The sequence below is a fragment of the Mustela nivalis genome (assembly GCF_964662115.1).
Source record: "Mustela nivalis genome assembly, chromosome: 1".
In the NCBI taxonomy this organism is placed as follows: domain Eukaryota; kingdom Metazoa; phylum Chordata; class Mammalia; order Carnivora; family Mustelidae; genus Mustela; species Mustela nivalis.
The window spans coordinates 31,161,705-31,177,937 of NC_139020.1; the positions used below are offsets into that span (position 1 = coordinate 31,161,705).

The window sequence follows — 16,233 nt, forward strand, 5'->3', positions numbered from 1 at the left end:
ACTTTTTTTTCTTTAAAAGAATTCCAGATTTTATTCTATGGAGGGTCAAGGCTGAAAAACCTATTTTTATAAACTGTCTCTGTCACCTGCCTTCAACGGTTGGTTGATGGAAAGTTTTATTCCATGTTCCAGGCTCTTTTATCTATGGTTTTCCTAAAAGCACTTCATCTTCTGAGAGTTCAAGCAGACCTATTCTTTTTTTTTTCCCCCCCTGATACATTCTTTGCATCTCCTAAGTTTATAGATTTCATGGTAGTTTGTGCAAGGTTAAGTTGGGTAGCTTCAGATTTTATGGAGACAGGCAGGAGAGGTTCCATGCAGGCGACCAGATGGGCTTAACAGAAAAAAGTGTGGTGTGACTAATGAATTAAAGCAGCCACTCTGCATCTCAGTCTTTGCCTCCCTGCAGCTGAGCCTATATTAAGATATGGAAAACTGGAACACATTTATAATTTCAAGAAAACCAATTTGACCCTTAAATCCCCTGATTTAAATCTTAAATAAATAAAATTACACAGGGTCCTTTTCCAACACATCTTTGAGAAAGGACGAAAGTCGTATGTTATAAAAATAGGTAAATGGTCATCACATTATAACCTATAATATCAATTTTAATAAGTTAATACTGATGGTTTCATAAAACTGGGCAACTCTTTGAGTAAAAGGTCTGTATTTAGACTATTTTTCTCCAGGTCCAACCAAGTGTTGTAACAGATGCATCAAGCAATTCTTTTACATAGTTCCCTATTTTGTAATTTTGTAATAAAGGAACTTGAAATAAACCATGAGAGGACTTTTGCTTTAAAGTTGCATATGTAAGCACTGTTTAAAAAGATAATCCCCAGATCAAATTCTGGACCACGGCTGTAGCGATAGTGCAAGCTCTCCTCTCAAGGTTTGAATGTTACTGTTACACGATGGAGTTTTCAGGAGGTAACTCCCTAGCCAGTGACTTCATTGGCGGTGTTCCCATTCATCCATTGGAAATCCCACGAGAGTTCTGCCCAGCAGAGATGCATACGAATCCTAGACCTGCACCATTCAATCCTCCCCCACACTGCGGGTTTCTTTGCCTTCTTTCTGCTGGCCTGGGTCAGCCTTGAAAGCTCCATGTTAAAAAGGTAAGCCTCACCAGCCCGTGACCATGCCCACATGGAACAGAGTCCTGCCCCACGATCACGGCATTCCAGGTGAAATTTATCATGTTTTACCACAGAGATTCGGCAAAGACATCAGTTAGAGCAGATAGCTCGGTCTTAACAACACAACAATGATAGGAATTTCCAGACTGAGTGAAAAGTTTATACAGCAATAAAGTTTATTCAAAGCCAAATGTTTCCCAATTTTGTTTTGAAACAATTTCTAGGATGTCCTCAATTATCAACCAAATGCAACAATACTTTGTACTTGTATAAAAATGCATATAACTGATCCTTCTCCTGACATAAAATCTTACTAATGCTTAACTTCTGATCTGAAAGGAATAAACCAAAGCCGACTCTACATGCAGCATTGTTCATATTTTATTTTATTTTTATTTTTTTTAAAGGTTTTATTTATTTATTTGTCATAGAGAGAGAAGCGAGAGAAAGCACAGGGAGACAGAGTGGCAGGCAGAGGCAGAGGGAGAAGTAGGCTCCCCACCAAGCAAGGAGCCCGATGTGGGACTCGATCCCAGGACGCTGGGATCATGACCTGAGCCGAAGGCAGCCGCTTAACCAACTGAGCCACCCAGGCGTCCCAACATTGTTCATATTTTAAATGCAATCTCTTGATAGCAACGCTCTTCTCTCCCCTTTCCATTTATAATTGTTTTTGTTGTTGTTTGCTTTAGATTTTACCAGTAACCACTTACTAATTTGTATTTCATATTCATGCCACATTCCCTATAGGAAACTGTAATAACAAAGCTTCTCTGTCAGTTTTTTTCTAAATGTTTTTCCTAATTCCTCTAACCACTTCTGAAGCACACATGGTATTTACCTTTCTAAGTAATTAGCATATAACTGCATCCCAATTCTCTTGGACATTGAAATCTATCTTTTCTTATGAAAAGCAATTACAGCTTTGAGCCACCTGGGTGGCTCAGTGGGTTAAACCTCTGCCTTCGGCTTGGGTCATGATCTCAGGGTCCTGGGATTGAGTCCCACATCGAGCCCCGCATCGGGCTCTCAGCTCAGCAGGGAGCCTGCTTCCCACCTCTCTCTGCCTGTCTCTCTGCCTACTTGTGATCTCTGTCAAATAAACAAGCAAACAAATAAATAAATAAATTTTTAAAAAAGCAATTACGGTTTTAAATAGACACCAGAGTGGTAAATATAAATTGTATATTGCTTAAACTTCTAATACCAAGTTTAAGTTTTTCAAGGAAGTTTCCTTTTAATCCAAATAAATCTAAATTCTATGAAGTTTCAGACTGTCTTTCTTGTTCACGGAGGTATCCTTGATGTTCAACTAATAGTATTTGTTGAAAAAACAAAAAAAAAAAAGGAAAAGAAAATTCAATAGGATGGAATTAGGATGACAGTGAATGCGGACAACGTTTGCTTGAAATATAATTTAAAATGTGTGCTTGGCTAAGTTTCAGTTTAGTTGTGATATATATTATGTATTTATATAATTATAACATATATTTATATAATAGGGCATAGATATATTTTATACACTCTATTACACCTATATTTGAAATAAAGCTAATGTTATCATTTTTGTCATTTTCTTTCCAAAAGCCAAGAAGGGGATGGACTGCAAACCAGAGCGGGGATCTCACCTAGTTGGATGAACTGTGGCTCGCTCTTCACCCCAGCCCCGGCCCCCGTGCTGGCGGCCACCTCCACGCTGTAGCGGATCCCGGGAACCAGAGAAGGAATGACCACAGAAAAGGTAGAACCATCCACCGTCTTATTTATATGATAGCGAGTCTCATTGCCTAGACACCAAACCTGTAAGAAGAGCACGAGGAAGTTGAAGCTGGTAAATTATGTAAGTTAATGCAAAGATCAACATGGTATTTCGGTCTTAGACCAAGTTCAGACTTTTCATGGATCTGATGTAGGATGCGGCAGAAGTCATTTTTCCCGAGGATCTAGTTCTGAGCAGGCTCTTCCATTCCAACCTCGGGTTAGCAGTACCTTTAAGACCGCTATGAATTTTCTCATATACTGCTCAAGGAGTCTATTAGGAAAGTCTACAAATCTTTGCTCAAAGAAATAGGCTCCTATCAGCCCAAATCAGCAGGTTTTTTTTTTTTTAAACCTAGAAATTGTTTGCCAGAAAAAAAGGTCTTTGCAAAATACTGTGTCTACCCAGATAAGAACAATAATTTAGTCTATAAAGTACCTTTTCAAAAATAAGGTTATTAAAAATAAAACTGGACAGGGATACCCAGCTGGCTCAGTCAATAAAACATGCAACTCTTAATCTTGGGGTCCTGAGTTCGAGTCCCATGCTGCATGTAGAGTTTACTTCAAAATACATAAATAAACCTGGACCTAAGGAGTTAGGCTCTTTCTTTGAATCTCCTCAACCTGAGGCATGTCATACTATTATCCATGAGAGAAAATTAGCACTCCAATCTTGTATTTAAATGGTGATATTAATTAGTCTTTGATAACATAGATGAGATTGTAAAGAATAACAAGACATACTTGACTTGAAATAAAAACGATCTTCTGATAAGAAAATTATTGTAGAGCTCGCTAACTTTGATAAGGATATTTGTGACAGGAAAGTATTTTCAGGAAATTAAGACTTCTGAACTACATTGTAATCCTTAATTTAAATTTCACTAAAGGATTATTTAGCCATAGAGTGATCTTCTGCAATGTTTAAGAAGTTGGATATGGTGCATGACAGTATTTGGACTCAGTTACCATAAGACAATGGTCCAGGGAGTAGTAAAACATGCTCTATATTCTTTATGATGTCCTCAAGCAACACGTAGGATTAGCCTCAAGTAGCCTATTGTCTAAACTGTAATAGGAAATAGGATTTAAAATAAGTCTAGGAGTATCAGTGTCCCCTATCATGTGAGCAATAACCTTTCATTTTTTTCTTTGGAAGTTAATATTATTTTAATATAGTTTCAATGCATAACACTAGCAAATGGCCAGACTCTATACCAGGTCCTGACCATTTGGAAATAAAGAGTCCTTTGTGATTTTTTTTTCCCCCAATTACATTACGCAGCTGAACCAAAGCCACAAACTGATTTTGTACCAGTCAATCAGGTTCTGAAAGGCATTTTATTATTTTAAATTGACCATGAAGTTAAGTGAAATCCACCCTTCTGCATTTCTTCTGGAGAGAAATGAGTTTTGATTCTTAGGGGAAAATGCTGCATTACACAATTTTGCCTGAGAGCTGAGACATCACCTCATTTTAAATCCTTAAAGATCTCTGTAACAGTTCATTTTTTCTGGACAGAACCATAGCATCCTATCACTCCCCAGTCTTGAGATAACCTTGAAATTCACAAGAAAACACTTAGATTGTAGAGACTCTTACCTTTCAATGACTCAATGACATTAGAAGATCTAATTTGAAATATCTTAGAACATTCACAGGACATTCATGGCACTATTTTAAATATTTCAAATGTCACTCTTTTAAAATTCTGGTAAATTTCATGAAAAGGCTTTCAGTTTGTTTTTTAAAAATCATTTTAAGAAAATGTTAGGCCAAAAATGAAGCTCAGTATATCTGGTTATTGTCCAGATCAATTTGCTACTTGAGGGAACATTGATGGTCTTTATTTGGCAAGCCTTACCAAGTGTGCACATCAGAATCACCTTGGAAAGATCTACCCTGATAAGTATGCAAACCGCCCCCAACAGACCTATGGGGTCAGAATCTCCAAGAATGGTCGTCAGGTACCTATGTTTGGAAGATAAGTCTACAAGTGATTCTGATGTTAGTATCTAATTAATCTTTACAAGATAAATGTGGTCACCTTTTTAATATCAGTTTCGCATCAACAGAGACAGTGTAAAATACTCACATATATGAGATGAACTATTAAGTATCACGATTTAGCTAGTAACTAGAAAAATACTCAGGCTTCATGGAAACATAAAACAGTATCTAGAGAAAAAATGTTTTACAGTTGAAATTCTCCTAATGGGCAATGTGTTTACATATATGTTGAAAAAAAGACACGTAAAATCTATTTTCTATTGAGATTTCCCCAATTCAATCTATCAATTACTCATTTATCATAGATCCATTAAGACTTTCCTATAATACAGAATCATTGATAGGATATATTTCATGAACTTAACTTTGTTTTTAACTGTATCTTGGCATGTTCTGAAAATACTTACTCAAAACAAATCTATGTGAGACTCTAAATTTAGTCACTAGAGCTGATGACTTCACAGGTCAAAATAATTATCAGAATTACCAGATTGAGTCGCTTGCCATCTTATATTTTTAAAATTCATTTAAACATACATAAACTTATAACTGAATCTCCTCTGAGACATGAAATTTTGTTTGGAGACTAAAACATGCTTCACAAGAAAAAAAAACCTTTCATGCACATTAAAACAAATTTTCCAACTTAGCTCCAAAGTTCCAAAACTTCAAATGTGCCAAAAGGAAAGCAGGCAAGCAAACTCTATTTGATAGTATTTGACTCCTAGCCAATTCCATGGGGCAACCCAATCCTGCAAAATATATTTAAGCTATTCTTTTAAGGTAAACAAACAAACAAATCCCTTTTTTATTGGCATTTATACTTGTTTTTTGTGTGAAATTATATGGACCTATAGATTTTTGACCCTCTAGATGACTTCTTTTAAATTGATTGCTTTTTTCAAATGGCTTAAGAATTATTCCATGATTACTGAAAAAATGGTGCAGTAGTAAGATAATTTTACATTGCTACATGGACCAGCAGATGGCGCCAAATATCCACAATTCAGACATGCTTTTTCTTTTGCTTTTCTTTGTAGGGGGAGAAGGGTGTCCATCAGTAATTATTATATATGCATTACCTTATACTCTTGGACCATTCCATTTTGAGTGTCTTCTGGAGGCGGCTGCCAACTTACAAGAATTGCAGTTCCATTTCCTTCATTCTTTGATACAGTTACACTCTGGGGTGGGGCACTGGGTGCTATTGTTTTAAAAATTGGATACATTATGAGTATATAAGAGAACATTCAAGGCAGACACAACATGTAAAGTCAAGTATTAACTATGTCAAACCTATGTCAATATGTCAAAATGTCAATATACCCATATGTTTTAAAGAGGTATCTCATTCAAGTCTGAATAGTCCCAACTGATTTAAATTTCTCCTCAATATTGCTAAGCTTTTCGTTAATATGCACTTTCCATAAACAAAAGTATGTAGATTATCTCCACAAAACAGCTCAGGAAAATTCTTATTCTTCCTTCCCTGTAACCTCAGTCCCATGTTCTCCCTACAAATGTTCCAAAGTATAAAGATATATATTAATCATTCATGATGTTAACTACATTCCATCATTTCTGTAATCAAAATAATAAGCAGATTTTAGGAAAAATTCTGGTTATTTTTACAGAGTATACTTGTGATGTATAAGCTTTTTTACCTTTATGTAAATACTAAGATTGAAATTTCAGGTCAAGGTGGCCAATCATGACATGGCCGTGGCCATGGACATGAGGAATAAACATAAAATGCTAATCCCAGAAAGTCCTGGGCAAACCAAAACATTACTCACTGTATTTATAAATCATTACTCAAAGTAACATTCAATAAGTGAGTTGGAAGATAATTAATGGAAAGTCAAGCAAATTGAGAACATATTCATCTTTAAATGTGAATTTTAGTTCTCAGCAGTTGACTATATCCTACCTATGCCATTAAGTAAAATACGGCTCATGGTTGTACGTTTTTATACAGGCTATTAAAGCAAGTCAAGCATTACAGAATTTTGATTTTTAGCAGTTCCAGTTAGACAAATTCTCTTAGCAAAATCTAATGTTCAACATCAAGACAATAATTAATGTCACAATTAATGTTAAAATTTCCTCAATTAAGTTAAAAAAAAACCTAACACATGTACTATAATGCACAGTAATCACACAGTTCATTATACTTGCCTTCTTCTAAAGTTTTGGCAAATTTAATTTCACTATCTGCTCCTTGAAACTCATTAAAAAATGGACGAGCCTTAATTTCATAGTTGACTCCCTTTCTGAGATCAGGGATAACCACGCTATTTTTGGTTGGGGTCCTCACTTCAAAAACTAACCACTCCGATTCACCGTGGTTGGTTCCAGATGGCCGATAAAGAATTTTATATCCTTGAATATACTGAGACTGTTGGTCCACCTATTAAAATGACAAAACATGCATGTTTTATTTAAATAAATCAATATTTATTTAAATCAAATAAATATTGATTTATTTTAAAATTACAAAAATTAAACATGTCAAAATGCAAAAAATTCTATCTGGCTTCACTCTATAGTTTTCTAGTTTATATAAAATAGAATATGAAAAAAACTAAGTACTATCTTTTGTAATGTAGTCACCTTTTCAGCTTAACAGATACTATTAGACACTAATTTCTATGGTTTATGTAGAAATTTTAGGCAGCTCTGTGACAGACATCTACAGATATGTCAAGATCAAAAGGATCAGAAAACTTTCTGATTTTAAATGCCAGTTTAATGTTACTCAGAAAACTTCTAAAGTCTCAAAAAATGCATGTGATAATGATCCTATCACAAGTTACAGATTTATAATTAATACTGTGTGTTTCTTTCCTTTGGTAATGGCGCAGTTTACTATTGTAGTATAATAGAAAATACGCACAACGTGAACTTTTTTCTGTTGAAAGTCCATGCACAGGCACCATAATAAACAATTACAATATAAAGTTGTCATTGGCGGACAAGTAGGCAACACACATACATAATAAACTATCTGCTGCATAAATATTTTTTTCATATCATGGTCTCCCAGAAGCCATCTGCTTATTGAACCTGGAATCAAATATTGCAACAAGAATGACTCACTGTCCAGTGCACTTCGATTGAAGAGGAAGAGAGGATGGTAGGGTTGTGCAGGTGCAGTACCACATTTCCCAGTTCTCTCTGGACCTGCTTGTGATCTACTCCCTGACTCGTGGGGGGAACATCTGCAAGAACCCAAGAAGACCGTGTTACCACCCTACGCGGCGTAACTGACAGGAATGAAGGCAGGGTGAAGCAATCCTTCCAGCCATGGCCACTCCCAGAGAAGAAGAGTCATTCCAACGGGCAAGCTAACCCGTGCTACAGAATAAAATGGGAACAAGGTAACCTTCATAGTAGCATAGGGAAGATGGGAACATACAGAGGGAGAGAGAGAACAAGCAGAGGGCATGTAGAAAGCAAGAAAGAGGAGGAAGCAAAGGTAATGCTGGCCAAAAGCAGCATCTGAGGGTGCCTCCCAGGGTGTAATGATTGCTTTCTCACCAAGGATGTGAAGCCGAGCGCAATCCCTTCTGAGTTGGTTACAAAATTCAGTAGGGCTCCCGACTACGTAAGAAAGAAGAGTCGGAAATTGCAGTAGAGTGGGTGAGTAATGGAAGGAATGAAAAAATACAATAAATGAAAAGCAAGCACGAAAAGAAATTAGACACCTTATATCTTCTTCTTCTTTATTATTATTTTTTTGAAGATTTTATTTATTTATTTGACAGACAGAGAGGCAGGCGGGGGCGGGGAAGCAGGTTCCCCACTGAGCAGAGAGCCTGACGCATGACTCGATCCCAGGACCCCGGGATCATGACCTGAGCTGAAGGCAAAGGCTTTAACCCACTGAGCCATCCAGGCGCCCCTAGACACCTTATATCTTATAAGATGAACTTGGATATCTTCCTAAATGAGGTATACAGTAAGTTAGTGGTAGCTACGATGAGGGATACAGAAGCCACCAGTAGAAGGGAATGGAATGGAATGGAATAATATGAAATGAACAGACAAGAATAACAAAATAAATCTGATGAGAAAAGAGCACCTAACCATTTATTTAATGGCTTCCTTTTTAGTGCAGTTTTTGTATCACTATAAAGGAGGTTAAATAAAAAATTCTTAATCTTGAGAACACCAAAATTTAAGAAAGGAGACCAATAATAAAGTAAGAATTAAACTATTACTAGCATTGTAAACTATTACTAGTGTACATTTATGTTGTAAGAATTAAACTATTACTAGTCTTGTAAACTATTAATAGTTGTAAACTATGACTAGTTGTAAGAATTAATTCCTAGTGTTCATTTATGTTGTAAGAAAGAATTAAACTATTACTAGTGTTGTAAACTATTACTAGTTGTAAGTAAGAATTAAACTATTACTAGTGTTCATTAAGTTAATGTTCATTTACTTTTTTCCCCCCAGTCAGGAGGGGTTTTGTTAAAATTCTAAAGTCTGTACTCAATAAAAATTGCCCTTTGCTAAGGGGGTTTTCTAAACACAGATATTTTGCTTTGCTTTCAATAATAAAAAGGGGGTTGCCTGGGTGGCTCAGGTAGTTAAGTATCCGACTCCTGACTTCAGTTTCAGATCATGATCTCAGGGTCGTGGAGCGGAGTCCTGAGTTGGGCTCCCTGCTCATTGCAGAGGCTGCGTGGCCCTCTCCCTCTGCTTCTCTCTCTCTCTCTCTCAAATAAATAAATAAAATATTAAAAGAAAAATAAATAATAAAGGACAACACAGGGTGAAGCAGGGAAGAAAATGAAGACCTTTAATTTTTTTAAGACTTGTTTTTTATTCATTTATTTGACAGACAGAGGAAAATGAGGACTTTTGTGGCCAGAATTCTCTTTCTTGGAGTATTATATGCTGGCACATACATTCTACAGTATTTGCCATCCCATAAACAGCACCAACGAGAAGTTCGGTTTTCTGAACGACTATGTATCTTTAAGGATTCTAAACAAGAAGTTTATTAAAAGTGAGATTTTCCACTCTTACGCTATATGTCAACTAACAAGAGTTTAAATTAAAACTTGGAAAAACAAAACAAAACAAAACAAAAAAAGAGGTTGTTCAGGTTTGAGGGACTCCGTGGAAGTCAGGCAGACAGCAGACAGATCAAGAGTGCTGTTTAACACTCTCAGATAGAACACCCTTGACCATACCTATACTACACCCATTTTTAAACTTATAAATAAGCAAAATGACAAACACAACAGATAATTTTGGCTTCTCATACTTTAGCAGCCCTTCCAAATATCCTTGGCTAGCCCTGGCCGTCAGGGAACCTATCGTCACAGGCTGGAGAGGGAAAGCACCTCCCGGTCACCCTCCCCTCTCCGATGTCCTTCCTTCCCTGCTGGTTTCTGTTGCTCCGTGACTCCAGCTACCATCTCTGCCTGCGGCAAGTGTGACATCCTTGCAATAAAACAGACTTGGGGGGCGCCTGGGTGGCTCAGTGGGTTAAGCCGCTGCCTTTGGCTCAGGTCATGATCTCAGAGTCCTGGGATCGAGTCCCGCATCGGGCTCTCTGCTCAGCGGAGAGCCTGCTTCCCTCTCTCTCTCTGCCTGCCTCTCCATCTACTTGTGATTTCTCTCTGTCAAATAAATAAATAAAATCTTTAAAAAAAAAAAAAAAAACAGACTTGGGTTTGCACCCCAGCTCAGCACCTTACCAGCCGTGAAACATGGGGAAGATTTCTTAACCTTGCTATTCTTCTGTTTTGTCATCTGGCAAAAGGCAATAGCGACAGCAGATACTTGTGAGGGCTGCTGTGAGCATGGACTCTGTAAGTCATTGGAAGTCCTTGTCGCGCAGGCAGGGACTGGGTTCATCTCTGGGAACCCAGAACACCGAGCCCTGTGCCATACGTTTAGAATGTGCTTAATGAATAATGGTTGAGTGAGAGGGAATAACTGTGTCCGCTTCTAAACGTGTCCTCTCATATGTAAGCTTCTACCCTCAGGGAATCTTCTGCCTTTCAAGAAGTATCCTCAAATATGTAAATAACCATTTTAAAAGGTAACTACTATGATTTTCATCACAATCTCTAATTTCTTCAGTTTTGAGATAAACTTGTCCGTCAGTCCCGTCATGAAAACTATGAAACTCCCTTCCCTGGTGGAACTATTTTGGCAACAGCAGCCTAGAATATTCAGAAAATGGCCCATCAGAGAGAAAAATGAAAAGTAATATCTAACAATGTTGAAAAGTTTATGAATTGGTCCTTTTATTGTTCTTGTCCTTTTCCTCCTCTTGAAAAAAAAATGTATTATAAGGTAAAAGTTCCTTCGGAACATTCAGAATTAACCTGGAGGAAATTTTAGATTGTAATTCTACCCGGCTGCTTCCCCAGTGTTGGAATTCCCTACATATACTCTCCGAAGAGAGGTTATCCAGGCCCTACTTCATTATTTACAATAACTGAGTTCTTACTATCTATACCATACCTATGCGGTGCATTCTGTGTCTGTGTATATATTCTTCAAAGACAGGGCTCAGGGGCACCTGGGTGGCTCAGTGGGTTAAAGCCTCGCCTTTGGCTCGGGTCATGATCTCAGGGTTCTGGGATCGAGCCCCGCGTCCGGCTCTCTGCTCAGCAGGGAGCCTGCTTCCCCCCTTCTCTCTCTCTGCCTGCCTCTCTGCCCACTTGTGATTTCTGTGTGTCAAATAAATAAATAAAATCTTAAAAAAAAAAAAAGATAGGGCTCAGAGTGCTGTGCAAGTAGGACACATGGAGGAAGCACAGTAGTTATGGTGGCAACAACCCTACCATCGCAGCAACGGCCAACACACACCCTACTTGCCGGCGACGCATGCCATCTTCCGTGCATTTGTAATATGGAGTCTTGTTTTGGGGAAAACGGATCTCGATTACCTTCAACAAGGTTCTAACTCCAGCAGTGACATAGGTCTGCCTGAGTTCTGAACTGGAAACGGTGCCCTGTCCCTCTAACCCTACCTAACTCTTTCACATAATCTCTGCTTGGGGAAGGCTTCTTTGCAGTCATGTTATACAAATGGTTAGAGAAATTATGGCTGCTCTCTTACAAATCAATTTCTAACAAGTCTCTGCCAAATGCCCTCTGCCCCTGGCTCTTCTTATCCTAACTACACAAATGTTCTGTACTTTTTTCCAGGTTTTTCCCCAAGTTCCTGCTACAACCAGTATTAGCCTAATCTTCAGCTAAGCTTCACGGTATCTTAAAAACAGTCCAAGAGCTAGACCGTGAACTCTTCCTCAATGCTACTTCTACTCCTTGGTCCTATTTTGCTGCCTAGAGTTAAAATATGCATACCTTTTCCGCATTATGGTCTCTTAAAATGTTAAAGAAAAAAAAGTGTCATGTCAACTCTAACTTTATTATTTTGGGAGGAAAACGTGCCAAGATCCCTGACTTTCTTTTCCAGTGATGTGATTTTCAGCCTTCAGTGTAGTCTTTAAAGTCTTCAAAGTCTTTAAAGGTAGACTCTTTAAAGTCTACCTGAAAATGTAGTGTTCAGAAACGAACACATTAGTCCATTTGTAACCTGACCAGTTTAGAGTAAAGAGAAGGGATTACTTGATCCAAACATAATTATGCTAATGCTACCTAAGACTACATTTGTTCTTTTGGCAAGGACATCACTCCGTTGGCTCAAATTGGTGTTTTAATTGACTTCAAATACTGAGATCTGTGACTTCAAATACTGAGAATATGAGAAGGGAGGAGTTCAGAGGGAGAAGCAGACTCCCCATGGAGCTGGGAGCCCGATGCGGGACTCGATTCTGGGACCTGAGCTGAAGGCAGTTGCTTAACTAACTGAGCCACCCAGGCGCCCACCCATAACAGTTTTAAACCTTAAGTTTAAGTGATGCACTTTTGAATTTCCTCCATTAACTGAATCACTTGTTCGTCACTTGTTCATAGTGACCCATCCTTTCCGTCTATTGAAAGAGAGTTCAATCTGATGCTCTCATCCCGCAGGTCCCCTTTCTCAGTTTCGTGGTATCTGCAAAGTTTATCTGCTCCCTCAAGTTTTGGTCCAGACAGTGAAAGAAACACGAGTCCAATAACAAATTCTTATGGCAAAAAACAGAAGAGAAATCTGAGTGGTATATACTCATAAATTAATTGATCCTTATCCAAACCAGTGGAGAGTCTATTTTTAGTCCCATTTTATAAATGACAAAACTGAAGCTCAGGACAAACTAACGTGCTCAGGACGACATAGCTCATAGGTCCCGGAAATGAGATTAGAAATCCTTTGGTTTCGTGGTGCTTGTGTGGCTCAGTGGGTTAGGCTCAGGTCATGATCCTAGGGTCCTGGGATTGAGCCCCACATCGGGCTCTCTGCTCCGCAGGGAGCCGGCTCCCTCCTCTCTCTCTGCCTGCCTCTTTGCCTACTTGTGATCTCTGTCAAATAAATAAATAAATAAAATCTTAAAAAAAAAGAGAGATCTTTTGATTTCAAAATGGCAGGCTTAATTAATATTTCCAGTCTTCCAAACACGATGGGTTTATTTCCCTAAGGCGGTTCCACTAGCTATTCATGTGTAAAGGTAAGTCCATTAAAATGTAAAAAGACTTAAATTAATTTTCAGATTAAGTGTGAACTACCTCCTCATTTACAAACGGGTGTGTAGACTCCAAAATCACTCACAGGACTAGTTAACAGACTAGCAGTCAATCAAAACTGAGGAGTTTCCTAGGTAGAGACCACTGCAGTCGGGAGAAAAGTTTCAACTCACTTTACAGCTGTCACTGTGTCTGCATTCTTTGCAAATGCGTATCTAATATTGAAAACCTCAAAGTGTGTTAAGGCAGGCTTCAAGAATATTAGCGTTCCTGAGGTGACTCATAATTGCAAATAAAGGCACTTGGGTGTGTTGAATTCACACGGCAGGAGACGAACAAGGACATGTTCGACAACTAAGTTTGCCTTCTGTGTGAATTCGGAAGCAAAAGGTCCTTCCAAAAAGATTCTTTATACACTCATCAGAGAAGACAAAACAAGCAAAATGGCTGGCAGACCCTCTCTAAGACCAGTAAAAATCAGCTAAAGTCTTTCAATCCTTGTGTGCACAAATTGTTTCTAGCACTCTAAGTTATATTCCCCGCCCCCCTTTGGAAAGGTAAACTCAAGATGGAGATAATATGATTCCTCCAAATGCTGTGAAAATAATAAGCTTCTATCGCTACCACCTAGAATTTTTATTTTTCTATTAATACAAGAAGCATACTTTAGTGACAATAACAGTGTGTTAAAAAAAAAAGGGTAAAGATTGATTCAAATCATCTTTTTATTCAATATGTAAATTTCACTCCTACTAAAACTTTAAAATAAGATGTGCGGCACGGTGACGGATAGGGGGGTCATTTGTGGAAGGCTAAATATACTTTTTATTCACAATAAAAAGCAATAGATCCCCAATGTGGCCCAAGTGAGCACGTTTCTAATTTGCTTCACATATTCATTAGCTTCCACATTGTATTCATTTTTTCCTTTTTATCTGTTTCTTTGACCTGGCTTTGATCAGAATATACATGACTTTCATATAAAAGTTTAATATATCACGGATCATATAACTGACGATGAAAGACAGACCGAACGATATGTCAACCTAAAGTATTTTTTCCCATGCTTTGTAGGGGGGAGAAATTGAATACAATATAAAAATACGTAACATTTTTGTCTGATTGGATTGTGATTTTATAAAATGAGAGACACTGCTCTTTGGTATTAATCTTCTCTTGGAATACCTACTCCAGAAAACAATAAAGTTCGCAGACATTGTGTTTGTGCATTAAAAATTAATGGAGCAACTGGAAGAACAGATCTGTATTACATATACAATCACAGCAGGGAGCCGGACACATTATTGACTTATGAAAGTGTAACATCTAGGAATAAGTAGGTGTCACAAGGGTAAGTAAATCAGTATTTACCTTGTGTTTTCACTGGATCTGATATCTGGCTTGGATCACTAATTCCATATGCATTTGCTGCCCTCACAAGGAAAAGGTAAATTGCATTAGGTTTGAGTCCTTTAATGGCAAATGTTTCTGTTTTCACATTCTCTGCTACGGTCTGCCAGCTGCTACCAGATGCATGGCTAAGGACAGATACACAAGTTAGAACATGCATGTTGAATGGTAAGCCAAAAAAAAAAAAAAAAAAAGGAAGACCAACTAGGAACTAGGAAACATCATCTTTACCTGAAGGCTTCTATAATATAAGAGGTTGGAGTTGCTCCTGAATTTAAATTTGGTTGCCATGACAATGTTACTGTATTTCTGCTGACATCTGTAACTTCGGGTTTTGAGGGGGCACTAGGGATTAAATTTGGGTCGGTGGGTCTTGGAGGCTGAACTGGAACTCCAAATTCTAATAAAGGAGATACAGAAGAAAGACTTTACACATATACAGATAAGCACAGAAAAACAGATTATACCATTCTATACTTATTCAGGCATCGGGACATCGACTTCATCCATTTACCAGCAAGTAAACGACCGCAAGCCAAGCTTTAAGTTAAAAACGCTAGCTGATTTACCTTGGACTTCAATGTAAGCACTCCACGTTGCTTCACCACTGGGGGTTGATGCAATGCAGGTGTACCGACCTGTGTCACCCAGCTGAGAAGATAGACAGAAAATAAATATTTGGAACAATCAAGAGCTCAATGTGCTGGAAAAGCAATTATAGTTTTGTATATGTCCCATGAATATGGATAACAGCATTAAAATTCAATATCCAGAAACGTCCTCTTAATTGAATGTATTTTTATTGAATGGGAAGGAAAATATTACAAGAATATGGAAAAGAAGATTTTATATGGTTATTTTAATTGTACAATAAAATATAATATTTAGTGCTTTACCATAGCGCTATTCTTGTGTCAGGGACAATAAACAATGAGGTATTCAGATTCAAAGGGTTAATCTTTATTAGTAAATTGGATCTTCCAATTTACCGACACAGTAAGGCTGGTCAAATTCAATGACTGTTCTTGCTATTTCCTATTTTATCAGAGTTACATGCATATGGATATCTGAAACAGATATTACAGAAAAAAGGATAAACACACAAAAAAGGATAAAACACAAAATGATCTCTTCTCAAAGCATTCACTCTCCCCCTCCCCCACTTTATTTATTTATTTTTTTAACTTGTTCAATAAGCCAAACGTCAGCTGGAATGAAGGCTCTCTCCCTTCTAAAGACCAATGCCAGAAAACAAACAGAGGTCACATGTTCAGCTTTAAAATCATCCCCAGCCTAATGAACCCACAC

At 37.7% G+C, this 16,233-nt stretch overlaps 1 protein-coding gene across 2 annotated transcripts in view; it reads right to left on the reverse strand.

Moving 5' to 3' along the window:
• Nucleotides 1-16,233, reverse strand: part of ROBO1 (roundabout guidance receptor 1) — a 1,158,618-nt gene that overhangs the window by 53,362 nt on the left and 1,089,023 nt on the right. For both annotated transcript variants that reach the window (XM_082690172.1, XM_082690173.1), the window contains 7 exons: nt 15,495-15,576; nt 15,157-15,325; nt 14,887-15,053; nt 8,014-8,135; nt 7,093-7,324; nt 5,997-6,118; nt 2,771-2,942 (listed from right to left, as the gene is read on the reverse strand). In XM_082690172.1, the coding sequence (XP_082546298.1) occupies nt 2,771-2,942; nt 5,997-6,118; nt 7,093-7,324; nt 8,014-8,135; nt 14,887-15,053; nt 15,157-15,325; nt 15,495-15,576 (1,066 nt within the window). The remainder of the gene's footprint in view (nt 1-2,770; nt 2,943-5,996; nt 6,119-7,092; nt 7,325-8,013; nt 8,136-14,886; nt 15,054-15,156; nt 15,326-15,494; nt 15,577-16,233) is intronic.